The sequence below is a fragment of the Choristoneura fumiferana genome, chromosome 19 (genome assembly GCF_025370935.1).
Source record: "Choristoneura fumiferana chromosome 19, NRCan_CFum_1, whole genome shotgun sequence".
NCBI lineage: Eukaryota > Metazoa > Arthropoda > Insecta > Lepidoptera > Tortricidae > Choristoneura > Choristoneura fumiferana.
This window is the reverse complement of record NC_133490.1, coordinates 8,110,257-8,125,772: the sequence shown is the minus strand read 5'-3', so window position 1 is coordinate 8,125,772 and position 15,516 is coordinate 8,110,257. Positions and strand designations below refer to the sequence as shown.

Below are 15,516 nucleotides of genomic sequence, written 5' to 3'. Positions count from 1 at the left end.
TTTCTTAGTTATTTTTCAACCGGCATTGATGATTTCTACTTCATTTGTTTTATTTTAAGTTTTGTATCTCGTTAATGTAAGTTATTTTAAATAAAGTTTATGTTCCAACCTATTATTGAATTTAGTAAAACTATCAAGTCAAAATTTATGCTTCATCATCCGTTTAAAAAAACAAAAACAAAATATCGTTTTTTAACCGTTAGTTTTTTGAATTGCTTTCCATAAACAACTGACCACTGATTTTAGGGGTGACTACTATAGTTAAGCACATAAAAGATGTAAAAACGCAAATCATGTTAGGGGTTCTAAACGACTTCTGAACTAACACGTGTCTATTGTATTATTAAGTAGAGATTCCCTGACGTATATAAATAGACAAATTATAGGAGAATATTTCCCTCTAATTGTTTGGCGGAAAATTAATGATCAGATGAAATAAGATATCATCGTCTAGAAAAAAAAGTAAATTAAATTGAGGCAGCAGGTGAAAAGATAATTTAAGATTAAAAAAACAAGGATAAGATGACGGACCGTTTTTGGCGTGTAATCTCGAGTTGGACCGTTTTATTTTGTAAATTATATAAGTACTTATATTTAAGTATTAAAAATACGTTAACTACCTGCAAAAACGCAATCCATCACTTCTTTCGTTTTACGTGCAGGTATGTTTATTTTAAGGATAAGAGAATTCCATCTCTCTGTTATCATTTTCAATAACCATAGTTAGGTATTACCTGTCTCAGGAAAGTCTAGGGTAGTGGGAGTTGTATTGATTTAATTCTATTTCTGGCGCTTACAGCTCTGACCTATTTCTAGCCGTTTATAGCTCGCGACAGATATTATTTCTTTATTGTCACTTGTTATTGGTTACATTGGAAGATTTATATTGACTTCAGATATTTATTTCCTATTTACCGGACACATTAGTACCTACCTAAATAACTTATTCCATCCCATCCATCCCAGCCTATATACGTCCCACTGCTGGGCACAGGCCTCCTCTCAGAACAAGAGGGCTTGCGCCATAGCTCCCACGCGGGCCCAGTGCGGATTGGGAACTTCACATGCACCATTGAATTGCTTCGCAGGTTTGTGCAGGTTTCCTCACGATGTTTTCCTTCACCGCAAAGCTCGTCGTAAATTTCAAATGTAATTTCGCACATGAATTTCGAAAAACTCAGAGGTGCGAGCCGGGGCTTGAACCCACGACCCTCTGCTTGAGAGGCGATAGTTCAAACCACTAGGCCACCACGGTTTTAATATATTGCTATACATAATAACTTATTATCATGACTTAATTCTTGTTGTGTCATTGTTGTGTCGTATGAACCCTATAATATCTATATATAGGTTATACATGTCTACCATCGCTAGAAAACCTGCTTTCAAATAAAAAAAACCGCATTCAAATCGGTCCACCCGTCTAAGAGCTACGGTGCCACAGACAGACACACAGACACAGATAGCGGTATAACACCCCTCTTTTTGCGTCGGGGGTTAATGAATTCTAAAACGAAAGCCAACCGTCATTCCTAACGTCTACATTGATTGCAGTACGAATAGCGACCTTTTTCACATTAAATCTCCCGAGTTATCCACTATATACGAAAATACCTACTCCTTGTCAGCTTTCAATCAACTTGCTAATACCTTAAGCTCAGAATTTAATCATCCTATAGGGATTATCATATTCCATCCCGAAAATATCGTCGCTGAAATGTTTACCCATCCAAACCTTCAGGCTCGGTGAGATAAGGGATTTCACAGTTTACAAAATGTACCCTGTTGTGGCGTATTATATTGTGATTTATGAATTTCCTTTTCTTGGTTTGGTACGCTGTTTAAAGATGGCTGCCGAAGGGTTTGAAGAGAAAATAGTGTCACAGAATCAACGACGATTGAATGAAACTTTCTATTAACGTACCTACATATTATTGAATTCTTTAGCGCATTGTTAATAATACACGGAAAAATTATACATCCAAAATTATGCTTATTTCAAATTCAATTATGTTCAGCGAAGCAAAAATCGTCTGTGAATCTAACAACATTTTTACTTATTTCCTTTCACCATTCGTACATTTCTTCTTATTTCTTTGTCTTTCTGAACCTCAAAACTTCATTCGATTTCCGTGAAGATGTTCAATCTCATTCTACGAAATGTATTCTAGGAGAATCCCTCCAAATTTGCATTAGTTACATTATTAAAAAGATTCCTTTCTAAATTTATTCCATCGGGTTGATTAAAACCGTAATGTAAAAGAAGATAAACAAATGATTCGATTATGCACCCTTATATTCAAATTTTCCACCGCTAAGAGAAAATGGATAGGTATCTTCTATTGTTCTTTTGGTTTTTGCAACCAAAGCTTGGTCTAAATACCGAATGGTATAAAATTAAAGAAACGATTTAATCTTTTAGTATTCTTTTATCTTTTTACAAAATGTTACTTAGATGTATTCGTTGAATTTTGCTTCAAGTTTTAAGCATTTTTTTCAAGCTTTCATTTAACTTGCAAAATTCAACGTGTAATAGTATATTTACCACTTCAAGTTATTGAATTGACTCCAATTTTTTTTCTACATAGTTTGGATACAGGAAAAAAACTTATTAAAAAATCCGTCACAATATACAGCTTTACAGAAATTCCGAAATCATATTTTAAGCCGTAAAATCTCTAACGACTACTTTAAACAAATTTACTTTATAAATTCCAACTTACGAACAGCGCAGTCGTCTACATAAATATCCATGAAATCTGTTGAAAAACTCTCACTGCCAGAGTGACAAAGATGTCTGGCTTCAGACAGCCTTTGTCTCTCACTGGAAGCTTCCGGGCATCATCCGGGTGCATCTTATTCTCTTTGCGAACTTATTTGTCGAGACAGGCACGTGTAAAACAACGTAAACACTTTGATATTTTCAACCACAGAAGAAGAACATACATAATATGTACAATTGTACATACAGGGAGTCTCTGACCATGGGGCTTTAAAGCTACTTTTGTTTTGTAATATTTAAAAAAAACTTAAATTTAAATCATTTATTGTTCCTCAAAGTTTAATTGTTAAATCAGTGTATCGGACATAGCGGTATTATCACTGTCGGTACGGGGGCCTTGAAATATTTTTTGTCATTTATTTGACATCTCTAAGATAAACATTTACAATGTGCCGTCAATTTAGTATTGTATCGCATACATTGAAAATTACATTTAATTTGTATGAAAAAAAAAAGAAATTAACAGTGGTCATATTTTTGAAAAGTAGCAGAACAAAAGTAGCTCAGCTATGCGAGTAGAATCGAACCCTGGATTTAAAGCCCCGTGGTCAGAGATACCTACCCTGTATAAAGAGGAATAGACATGTCATGCATTTGTAATTAACTTTTTCACCTATTACTGTCAATTCTCGCTCGTTTTTTAGGGTTATGTAGTCCTGCAAGGATTTTTGAGGTACCTTCCCTACACATTAATTGGGGATGATTGTTTTTCTAGTCTACGAGTAAATCCATAGTGTGATTTATTTGTTTATACATAGACGAATGTGGGTATATTTGTTACGCTTTTACCCTCAAAGTATTCAACCAATCGTGATGAAATTTGGTATGTAGATAGTTTGAAACCCTGAGAAGGCCATAGGATAGTTTTTATCCTGGAAAATGTGTAGCTCCGAAACGAATACTTCAAATGAAAAAGTCGCAACAACAGTTTTAAATATTTTAGTCGAAAAACAAATAACAAGGAGCTAATTTGAATATCATTAAATTCATGTGCCCATTAAAGTATCTTCGAAAAATGATTCTAACAAATCATTACTTTATTATTTCATAGTAGTAGTGAATTTTAGCGCCAGTAACGTAACGTACGTACGTAACGTTGTTAGCAAGAGGGAAATATTTTCTCTCATTCGTCTCAGCAGGAGGTCTTTGTCCGCTGAAATCACGCTTTATTTAACGTATCATTTCGTTACATTAACACAAGTTGTACACAAGTATCCAATCAACTGAAGGTTGTTTTTTTATCGAAAAGCTGGCAAACGAGCAGGCGGGTCACCTGATGGTAAGTGATCCTGCCGCCCATGGACACCATAGCCTTGCAATAGGCGATACACTCGCCTTTTGAAGATACCCAAATCATAGCTAGATGGAAAAACCCCAGCAGCGAGTCCATTCCATATTTTACACGTGCGAGTTAGAAAGGAACGTTTAAACCGCACAGTGGAAGATCACCAATCATAGAGATAGTGCGGGTGAAAGCCCTTATGCCGAGGGCTACGGTGATGGAACTTAGCAGCTGGGATAAGATTGAAGAGTTCGTCGGAACAATCCCCATTGTAGATCCTATAAAAAACGCAGAGGGAACTAACGTCTCTGCGTAGGGCCAAAGGATCAAGATGATATAAACATAATTAGCTGTATAATTTCAAGTTTCTTGCGGCGCAGTCGTCTAGGCAATGGTCTTTCCAAAAGCGCTGGTAGTATAAAAATGTGACGTAAAAGAACCCTTTGCGGTCTGCTTACAGAATAAACGTGTTGATTATTGATTGTTTTGTTATCTTTAACTTTGATAATTGCCTTTTTGTTTTTGCCAGAAACTTGTGTTAAATTTTGTTTCTATCCTTTTATGAAGGCAGTCAGTTGCTACATTTGCGGATAGCTCACCAAATAGTTATGAAGTCATCGGCACCAATGTCGCCCCTTGATGATGTCATTCACCTATCGTCTCTGTTTGTTCCTATCCATTATTATTATGTTTAAAAGTAGTTACTTCCCTTTTTTATTGGTTCGGAGAAACGACTGACGCTACTCTAAAATCGCACATATATGTCGTACCAACATTCCGACTCCACCAAATTTGGAATCGATTTCTAAATAGCAATCGGTGGCAATGCCTCCCCTAGCTGACGTCACTCGCCCATCGTCTCGACTAGATCCTGCTATACCTACCCAGTGAGGGTAGCTATCGATACTTTACGATCGCCATCCCCCGTTTATTTATTGCGGCATGTCATCTATGTCATTGAATTTAAGTACGATGATAAAGATTTTGCGGCAGTCTGAGGCTTGTGATGAGTCTTGGTAAATGGGATGTTTCTACTTTGCATACTTTACGTTTTTAGATTACAATTTGAGAGTTGCTTTGCCTATCTTAGCCTATTTAGGTACGGAATCAACTAAATTACTTACTTAAAATATTTTAACACATTATCATAATCGTAGTCGACACTTAAATTTAAAAAATGTGGCTAAGTGTGAGTCAGACTCGCGCACCGAGGGTTCATTATATTTGTTGGTATCTACGAATATCCTAACTCTTCTTAGTGTGGAGTCCTTTAAGATAATTACTGACATAACCAGACAGACGTAATAAAATTAAGGTGTTCTAGTTTCTAGGAAAAACGGAAGTACCCTATACGTTGTTTGGTTACGGCAATTTGTATCGAAATACTTTTTTAATGAACGAAATATCTTTTGAATGCATTGACTTTGATGAGTGAGGTTATCTGTCTGGGGTGTCTGAACTTGCCAGCATTCTGATAAAGTTGTTTTCATGACATTCTTCCCTACCTGACAGATGAAGCCATTTTAGTGGCCGTTCTGTCAGACACTATTTTGCGTGCCTCTGTTTTATTTTAGTTTAGTCTTTTTAAACCAAAAGCCGGTGTTTTGCGAGACGGTCCCTCTACCCGGCTATTGACATACACATCAAACAGAGTTTTAGTCGTAAAGGAAAGCGAAAAAGTTACCAACGTTCCTTTTATTGTCCTGAACGAACCATTTTACCACTTTCATGGCTCTCTCCCAGATGCCACCTCTGTGTGGAGTTGTTAATGGCACTGGTGAGTTCAAATTATATGATTTGACGTCTCTCTTTGGAGACACGCTTGTTGTCCTTTACTGGCACGAGTGATCTAATGTTAGAGGAAATGGAACGAATAAACATCGGATTGCTATGAGAGCATACTAAAATATGTATAAGACTATGAAAACGACTATTTTGTGCTTTCGTGAAAACCATTATTTAATTAACTTGTTTCAGACGCAGATTAAGTTGTAAAACTACCATATTTCCAAAACGAGATTACTAAAGGGCAATTTATGTCCTTAAGCCAAAGCATAATATTTATCTTTCACCGTTGGCAGAAATTTCGGGTGATTTAAATACGAAACTGAAAGCTACATCATTCATCTTCATCATCCCAGCCTATATACGTCCCACTGCTGGGCACAGGCCTCCTCTCAGAATGTAAGGGCTTGGGCCGTAGTTCCCACGCGGGCGCAATGCGGGTTGGGAACTTCACACGCACCATTGAATTGCTTGGCAGGTTTGTGGAGGTTTCCTAACGATTTTATCCTTCACCGTAAAGCTCGTGGTAAATTTCTCGCGTGGAAAAACTCAGAGGTGCGAGCTGGGGTTTAAACCCACGATCCTCTGTTTCAGAGGCAATAGGTCAAACCACTAGGCCACCACGGCTTCCTACAACATTATTAACAAGCAAAACTAAAAAAGGCCATTAGAAAATTTAGATGGCAAATTCCTCTTATTCAAATAACATCAACCTTTACTTATTTGGTGTATATCCTACAAATCAATTTCAATTACCCCAATTTAACGACGCCCTCAGTGAAATCGTCGAATAAATAAATATAAAACAAGAACGCATTCACCAAATCACACCCTACGGTGCCGAGGGTAGCGACCCCCGAACAGGGGACATAATTGCTCGCGTGCAGTGCATGCACCCGCTATGTGTGCATGCATGCACAAGTGGTTGAGACTCTGTAGCTAGTGCCTTTTACGATTTTTAATTAGAAATTTCAAATTTTGAATCAAAAAATTGTTGTAAACCAATGATACTGTATATATTAAATTGTCATTAAACTGGATTAAATATTATAGGATAAAATTAAAAAGCTTGTAAATTAGAGCAATGGTATTCGTTAATTTGTTATAAAATCAATGGATACAATTAGTCAAAATCCACTTATAATTGCTTTAATTTGATCAATTATGTCTATTGAACTTTACACGAAATAAGTTAGACCATGGAGCAATAATGTTTGAAAACTAGTATTCACGTCTTATACGTAGATGACATTGTGTCCAAAAACTATAAAAAAGTAAAATGTAATAATCCGCTTGCCGCAAAAATAAAGTACAGCATAATTGATGCAACCCACGCTTTACACAGATTCGTGAGCAGGGAGATGGGGCAGACAAATGTGATTTTAATGATGCTTTGCCGCGCGTCACTTTTCAGTCATTTAGCGCTTGTTAAAGTGCTTAGAAGACGATTAATTAAAATCATCGTATTACTCGTACATTTAGGACTAATGGACCTTAACCTATTTTATCCTGATTATGAATACTACATAATACGAGTATACCGTCAGTAGTTAAGCTTAGACTTTTTAATGAGCTCCCGAATACTCCCGATTAAAAGATTAAAAGATTTTCAGGGTCCACATCCCACAACCGCGAGTCATTAAAAACGGTTGCTTATTGTTAAAGAAAGAAAGATCGTTATTTCTTGCTACAGACGGTTTATATGTCTCACGCAGACCGTTTCAATTTTAAGTTGCCCGATTTCCCCCAATACTTAGCAATTAACAAGAAATCAGCAGCCATTTGTTTCAACCCCACGGTGTTAGCGCCCTAAATTATGTATGAGATCACTTTGAGGGCTCTTACTATACGTGGGTGACTTTCACATGTGTCCTTTAAAAATGCTAAGTTTTAGGGCTGAATTTCATTATGTTTACCCTTTTTCGGCCAAAGGTTCAAGACAATATGAGTTAAGTAAATAGTTAAGGGTGTATTTAAACGACTTTGTACATCAGCTTCAAGTTCAAAGGAATGTTTACTTTTACCTTTACACCTGAATTTTGGAGGGACATAATCTAGAAGCTGTCTTTTATTTAAATTTTGTATTTCGGTTTCAAATATTTGACATAGGGAGCTCACTTTGAGCTTTATAATGTAATTTTCCTCGTATGTTATTTGTTGTCAAAGTGAAACTTTTTTTAATCGTAGATTAATCTTGTTTGGGTCATTTGCCAAAAAAATGAAGGGAAAAATCACTAGTGGGGAGATGCCTTTTCATTAAAGTATTTACTTATATAATTTACTCTAAATGCATTTATTTAGTATTGCCAACAGTCTCAATAGTTCCAATAATCAGTTCAGAGTTTTGAGCCAGGTAGCAAATGGCCATAAAAACATCACGCGGTTTATGAACATCCCCGTCTTCGCTCAATTCCCGTCAGCACTATAATGTGCATATGCTCCTCCGTTAGCGTTTCTGTTAGTGAAGAACCAAGCTAAGAGGTTGTTCATTGACATGAAACTTTGCAAATTAATGCCTGAATCAATCAATTATTTGCAATGTGTTTCATTACAGGCGGACGCCAGCACCGCATTCCTCCGCGCCGCGCGCGCCGGACAGATCGAAAAGATCATCAGCCTTCTGGAACAAGGGGTGGACATCAACGTTAGCAATGCTGTAAGTATTCATAAAATTATTACATCTTTATTCTTTCAAACCATATATACTTTGTTCCGTATCATGTGGCCTGTCCACTTCTATTTTAGTTTTAATACTAAGACTGGGATCATGGGGACGTCACACCTGTAACTCCAGTTTGCTTGAGAGTTGCTTCTACTTTTATACTGCTTCTTAGTATGATGTTGAGCATGCTCCTTTCCACACTATGTTGGCAGGTCTATGTTGCGTATGTTATGATCTGTCAAATGCTGTTTTTGTCAGTTTTAAATTGATTCCCTGCTTAAAATTTTTGCAAACTGATTTCCAATGTGTTTTTTCACGTATGTATATCCCTCACGGGTCTACGTCAACCTTCATCATATCTTCTTTATCATCTCGGCCTATATATGTCTCACTACACGGCACGGGCTCTCAGCCTCAACCTACGTCTAGTGCCGCTGATTGCAGGCCGCCTAAAACAAAATGTGTGCTGCCTCTGTCATCCATATTTGCTTTCGCCAACTTAATTTTGCGAAAATATTCCACAATTCCAAGACGGTCTCATGCCACCGGTGTTACCGGCGCCGGCGTCAAACGTGCGCCGGACACGCGATCCCCGCGATTTATGCATGCGGTGACGAATCTTTAATCTATATCGTCGTCCTTGCGTACTTTATATAGAACAAATTTTCTGCGAATAACGGCTGAATGTACTTTTTTAACTCACCAGCACCAATATCTGACACAACAAGTGTGCATAAGTATCTGATACGACTCTATTTCTAGGGCCGGAAGGACGTGTCAGATATTTTTGCACGCTGTGGCAGATATTAATGCTGGTGACTGTACAAATGGTTCAGCCGAGGGTATAAATATCTATACAGCTGAAGCATCCTGATCTTACCGTAGATTTGTAGGAACAATGTCAAAATTCTATATTTGGGTTCCCACTACCCTTTTTACTTCTATTATGACCCGATTGGGAGCGGTGACGGTGACCTTGTCTGATTATATGCAGAAGGTCACGGGTGATATAATATTTCCTCTTTAACGAGGGCACTTACACTATGTCAAGCTACATAAAGCAAGTTTATTCGAAGCAGCAACGTAAAGCAAAATGCTTGAAGTTTGTAGCGTGACAGGCGACGTCAGTTGTGTTCTAGGATGGCGTACATTTATAGCAGTATTTAATTTGTATGAAAGAAAAGAAAATTTAAAGACTCCATTATTTTTAAAAGTTGCTGAACTAATGTTGTTCAGATTGACGAGGATGATCTCTGTTTTAATTTTTTGCTCGTATTACAGGCCACATCCGGTATAATATACGAGTATGAGGGTGAAGGAGGTATATATATTGACTTTTGTGTGGAAGAAACACAATAACTTTGAATAATATTATACTAAGTAGTTATATTTCACATTACCTTCTTATTAATTACACTATGAACTACCCTTAAATATCTTATTATCTTGAACTTCTATAAAGTAATTTAAAGCCGAGTTTAGACTTGCAAGAACGAAGAAGGACGTGCAAGCGGCTTTGGGTCCATATTGCTCGCATACTTATTGGAAGTCCGAATGTAATGTTTGTCAGAACGATCGTTTGTCACAACTCTTTTTTCTCTGAATCCAATAATTGTCCAGAATAGTTGTTGTTGTTGTTGTTGTAACTCTTTATTGTACATTAAACATATGAAAATTACAATTAACAATAAAAAAAAACAAATTAAATACATTGTAATATAAAACAAACCTAACCTAACCTATAGTTTTCTATAGGATGACCATTTAAAAATTTCAGAAAACTGTAAGGTTTCAGTGGGAAAAAATTATGACAAACGATGATTCGGACAAAAAGTACGGTATGACTAGCGAAGAGTATGCGAACTTTGGCGCTACCGTACCCGTAAAGCCATCGAGTTTGTAGTGATCAATCGAGCGCCGCAATGTAATGCATCTTGCACGATCTTTCTTGCAAGTCTAAACTCGGCTTAAGACAGTAAGTAAGACAGTTCCTCGATCTGCGTTTGTCTCAAGCTCGCTCCAGTGCTTCACTGTTCTTAGTACACCGAAACTCTGCCGAAAAAACATTTATGTGTTATTTGCGTTATATCACAGCCGCAGCATAGTCTATGGCTATACTTCTACATAATAGCGACGTCGGGGACGGTGACTCAACGGGGTCACGCCGTTTTGTCACCAAATTAGTTTTAAATATTATTGATTATAAATATGTATGTAAGGTATTTATTGTATGGGCCAAGTTGCCCGAAATAAATGAATTTATTATTATTATAATTCTTTAATTCCTTTATCAATGCTACAACTTATCTTATAAAGTATCTCAAAGTTTGTCAATTGTGTTTGTTTCTTTCTTTTGTATTGTACATACATAAACTTACGCAGATAGGTCAAATTGTCACATTTAATATCAACTGGCGTATATAGGTCACATTGTTGTGTTTCAACTTAGTTATTAAGTTATTCGTATTAGTTTCATAGCGTGTCGTGTGTTAATGAGAGCGAACATACCTTCTGCTTCATTTGTATGTGTATAGTTATTTGCTTTACTTATAATGAAGGCGTGTACTATGTTAATATTCATGGGTTTGCTTAAGGCTCGGTGTAGACGTAACTAATTTAATAAATAAGTCAGTAATTAATTGAATCAGGCTTTACTTTGCGGAGGTCCGTATCAAAAAAATATAAACAATTACTTTGCTCACCCGCGACCTTACGGTAACTTGTATGCAAAAAATGTGTTGATGCAGCTTCTTCCCCTAAACAGACACACACACAGTCCACAGTCTGTCGTAGTTTAAAGTTTGCCTGGAAGGGATCGCTCTGAAGTAATAAAGGCGCCTACTGCTTGCCTTGGAAAATCTCTACAGGGTGTAACATTCAGATCGGTCAGTATGGGAAAGTCTAAAACTATAAGACACACGGTTCTTAGGAACCATTTCATTGATTCTATAAATAAGAAAAACTGCATTCATACATTTAAAAAAAAACTTGCTCTCAGTCCGCGAATCGAACCCGGAAGTTTTGAAAAATAAAACTTACATTATTAAAAATATGTAATACAATGCATTTTATTCTATCGTATTTCATAGTAACATTTATTGCTTATGACCTACACTACCGATATCCAAATAGAAATAAAGAACGAAACAAATCTTCGTATGTCTTATAGTTTCACACTTTCCCATACTGACCGATCAAAATTTTACACTCTGCATATGCCTGTGTTGGCTGTTCTGCTTCATCATCATCATCATCATCAAGATTGATGTAACGTATAGATAATTATAACAGTTCAGCTGGACATAGACGCATCTCTACCAGCAGCCTTTCGCAGATCGTCACTCCACCTGGCCGGAGGGCGTCCTACACTACGTTTGCCGAGAGGCTTGTTTACTATGTGCTTCCAAACCTGTCAAATATATGTCAGTTGACCCACAAGTTTGCATGCATGCAAGAAAAATACAATAACAATACAATACAATAACTCTTCATTGAACACCAACACATAGTAAGCAGTACAGAAAACATAAGTATTATAGAGATTTTTCAAGGTAAGCAAAAGGCGCCTGCAATATCGCTTCAGAGTGATTTATCCCAGGCAAGCTTTACAACAGACAGAAGGAAGGAACAAATTTAAGCAGGTGATACAATTTACAATAGGTTAGAGCTATAATATCAAGAATACATAAAACTAACCATATAATACAATACACATCCACAACATAATATAGATTAACTAAATACAACATACATACGAAAGATGACAGAATAGATAGTGGTTCTAAGTATAAACTTAAGAATAGACAAGAACTTTGCGCGCCTTAAATCTATCGGCAGGGAGTTCCAAAACTGGGTGGCCTGGACAGTATATGAAATACTCTATTAAGGTTTGATGCTTGCTTCATCTTACTAAAACGGCCACTTTATTCCCGAACAAGCATCACACGAATCCTGCCAAGCCTGCCACTTGGCAGAGGTCCAACGGTCCGATATTCACCCGACCTTGCATCTACCCAGATCTGTTGTGCTTTTTTACGATATTTACTTATGCAAGCGACTGAGATTCACTTGTACGTATTGGAAGTTGCACGGCAGGACGAAACATGTCTATAAGTTTTTCTTTTAAGAAGAAGACTTCAAATAGGAGTGAACTAAATTCGTACCATCTCGTTCTATTATACTATATTTGAGAGTTGCAGGCTACCGGTGGATTGTGGATGCACTTGGGCGTTCATTGTAGTGTGTTGTAAGTCTTCAACAATGGATCTTTGATGATGAATGATGATGACAACAAAGTCAAATGTTATACCGTCATAATTTTACTACAGGTATAACTAGGCTATAGAATAGAGAATAAAGAAAAAGCCTAGAGTCAAACCTCTATGGAATCTCAAGCAGAGGATCTTGAGTTCAAACCGGGACTCGCAACTCTGAACTTTTCCATTCGAAATTTACCACGACATTTACGGTAAAGGGAAAAATCATGAAGAAACCTGCACAAATATGAGAAGCAATTCAATGGTATGTGCAGTTCCCAATCTCCACTGGGCCCAAATCTCATAGTCCGTTAAGTTTCTAACTGATATAGAATCCAAAGGCCACAAACCTTTCCCCTTACTAATTTAATCTCCTTTGTTCACAGAACGGTTTGAACGCCATCCATTTAGCATCCAAGGATGGCCACCTAGAGGTGGTCCGGGAGCTGCTCCATCGCGGAGCAGCAATCGATGCCGCCACCAAGAAAGGCAACACCGCGCTGCACATCGCGTCCCTGGCCGGCCAGGAAGCTGTCGTCAGGCTACTGGTGCAGAATGAGGCCCAGGTAAACACAATTAAAAAAAAAGATGTACATATAACAAAAACCATGAAAATAATTTTCTAACAGTTTGACGTCGGTGCCTCAGCACGAGCCAGCAGGAGTAGAACTATAGTCCTCTTCCTCACCTCGGCACATACCATATATTGGGCTTCTACAGCTCTTGCTGAAATCCTCGTGAATTTTTGCTCATTAGCTAAACTATCTCAAAAATATTAAATAAAGTCTTCCAGGACCCAATGACTATTTCTCAAAAAGTAGTCCATTTTCAGTTGTCCACTTATAAAAAAAAATCCTGACGCCATTTCAACACAAAAAATAGTAATATTTTGTTTAAATATACACAAAACCTTGTGGTAAAGGTGATAAAAGTCAGATACTTAATATTTGTTGTTGGATCCAATAGAAAGTTTCGATGTAGTTACAAGATTACATTGCATTTCCTCCAGATTTCCTCACAAAATTTCGTGACGTTTTCCTGACGTCAAAAATGTTTGGATGTTATATGCAGTTTGTGTTCTATGATATCGTCCTTAGTGTTAATAATAACTTGACAAACTGATTTCTTGACAATTTTATGACGGGACAACTGTTTGAGAAATACTCCAATAAGTACCTAAAAACTATTAACGATTTTGTATTGAAGTTCACTAATATTAGTTGCTTACATTCTATCTATCTATAGCAGCCCTTGTTGCGTCCGTCTTCGAACGTAGGCCTCCTCTTCACGTTTCCACGTCTGTCTGTCCCCTGCCACCTTCATCCAGTTAATGCCGGCTTGCTGCCGGATGTCATCCGTCCATCTCTTAGGAGCCTAGGTCTTCCTCTACCGCGGGTGTTGGCACGTGGTCTCCACTCCAGTGTTCTTCGCACCGGCAGTGATCCATTCTGGCTATGTGTCCTGCTCATCTCCACTTCCGGCGCTCAACCTCCTGCACCACATCTACGACTTTCGTCATTTGCTTACATTGTATTGCAAAATACTTGGAGCTATTGTAATAATTTATATAAAAATATGGGACAATTAACAGTATTAATTAACAGCAATCGACCTAGTCCAGTAGTAATCAAAGCTTGTGCTATGGATACTAAGCAGCAGACAAACAAACTCACCTAAACTACATACCTATTAAACACTCAAGCCTCGAGACTAAATACAGGAAGTCTCTGAGCTGTGTCTCTGGGCTTTAAATCCAAGGTTCGATTCTACTCGCAAAACTGAGCTACTTTTGTTCAGCAACTTTTTTAAAACATGATCACTACTGTTCATTTTTTTTTTCATACAGACTTTTCATATAGACCTACCAGTACCTACAAACAAAAATTGTCAGTACATTGATAAATGCTTATTTAAGAGATGTCAAATAAATGTCTAAAAATTAAAAGGCCCCCGTACCAAGAAACAGTGATAACACCGCCATGTCCGAAGCACTGATTTGACGAGGATCAATAAATCGGCCATCCTTATTTTATCGTGCACCTGTCTAATTACCGTACCGCTTTTTTTGTCATGCAAAAGCGACACGACACTGCAACTGAGTGCACATCTACGAAAAGGACGGCAGCCATTTACATTTATCAGTGCACTCAAGTCTAATTACCGTGTCACTAGTGCGCTAAAAAGCGGTACGGTAATTAGACAGGTGCACAATAAAATTAGAATGGTCGAAATTATCTAAATTCAAGTTATTGAAAATTTCAACTTTGTACCTATTTGAATATGTTACAAAATAAAAGTAGCTCAATTATGCGAGTAAAATCGAACCTTGAATTTAAAGCACCATGGTCTGAGACCTGTACCTATATATTTATCATACAAACATCTGGCCCGATCAGCTACTAAAAACCTTAAAAACGGTCAGATTTCAAAGCAAATAAACCCTTAAAGATGACCTAATAAATACTAATTAAGGGCACGGCCATAAAAAGCTTTAATGATCCATCAAAGCGGAGCGAGCAAATTGCTCCTGTAAATCAAGCAATCAGGGATACAAAGAATAATTAATCTCCTTTAAGTCTGCCGCACACTTCGGTGTAACTTAAGCGAAACAGTTAATTAAAAAAACGAGTTTGGTAGTGACTTATCTATTGAACACAGCGCCATCTATGGTCCCGAGTGAGCCGTATTTCCTAAAGGAACATGCGTCCGTCTCGTACAGACTTGCATATAAGAAGAAGATAGAGAAGGA

General features: G+C 37.4%; 1 protein-coding gene across 7 annotated transcripts in view; it reads left to right on the top strand.

Annotated features, from left to right (window-relative positions):
• Nucleotides 1–15,516, top strand: part of LOC141438656 (uncharacterized) — an 81,267-nt gene that overhangs the window by 11,339 nt on the left and 54,412 nt on the right. For all 7 annotated transcript variants that reach the window (XM_074102532.1, XM_074102535.1, XM_074102533.1 and 4 more), the window contains exons 2-3: nt 8,404–8,505; nt 13,154–13,333. In XM_074102532.1, the coding sequence (XP_073958633.1) occupies nt 8,404–8,505; nt 13,154–13,333 (282 nt within the window). The remainder of the gene's footprint in view (nt 1–8,403; nt 8,506–13,153; nt 13,334–15,516) is intronic.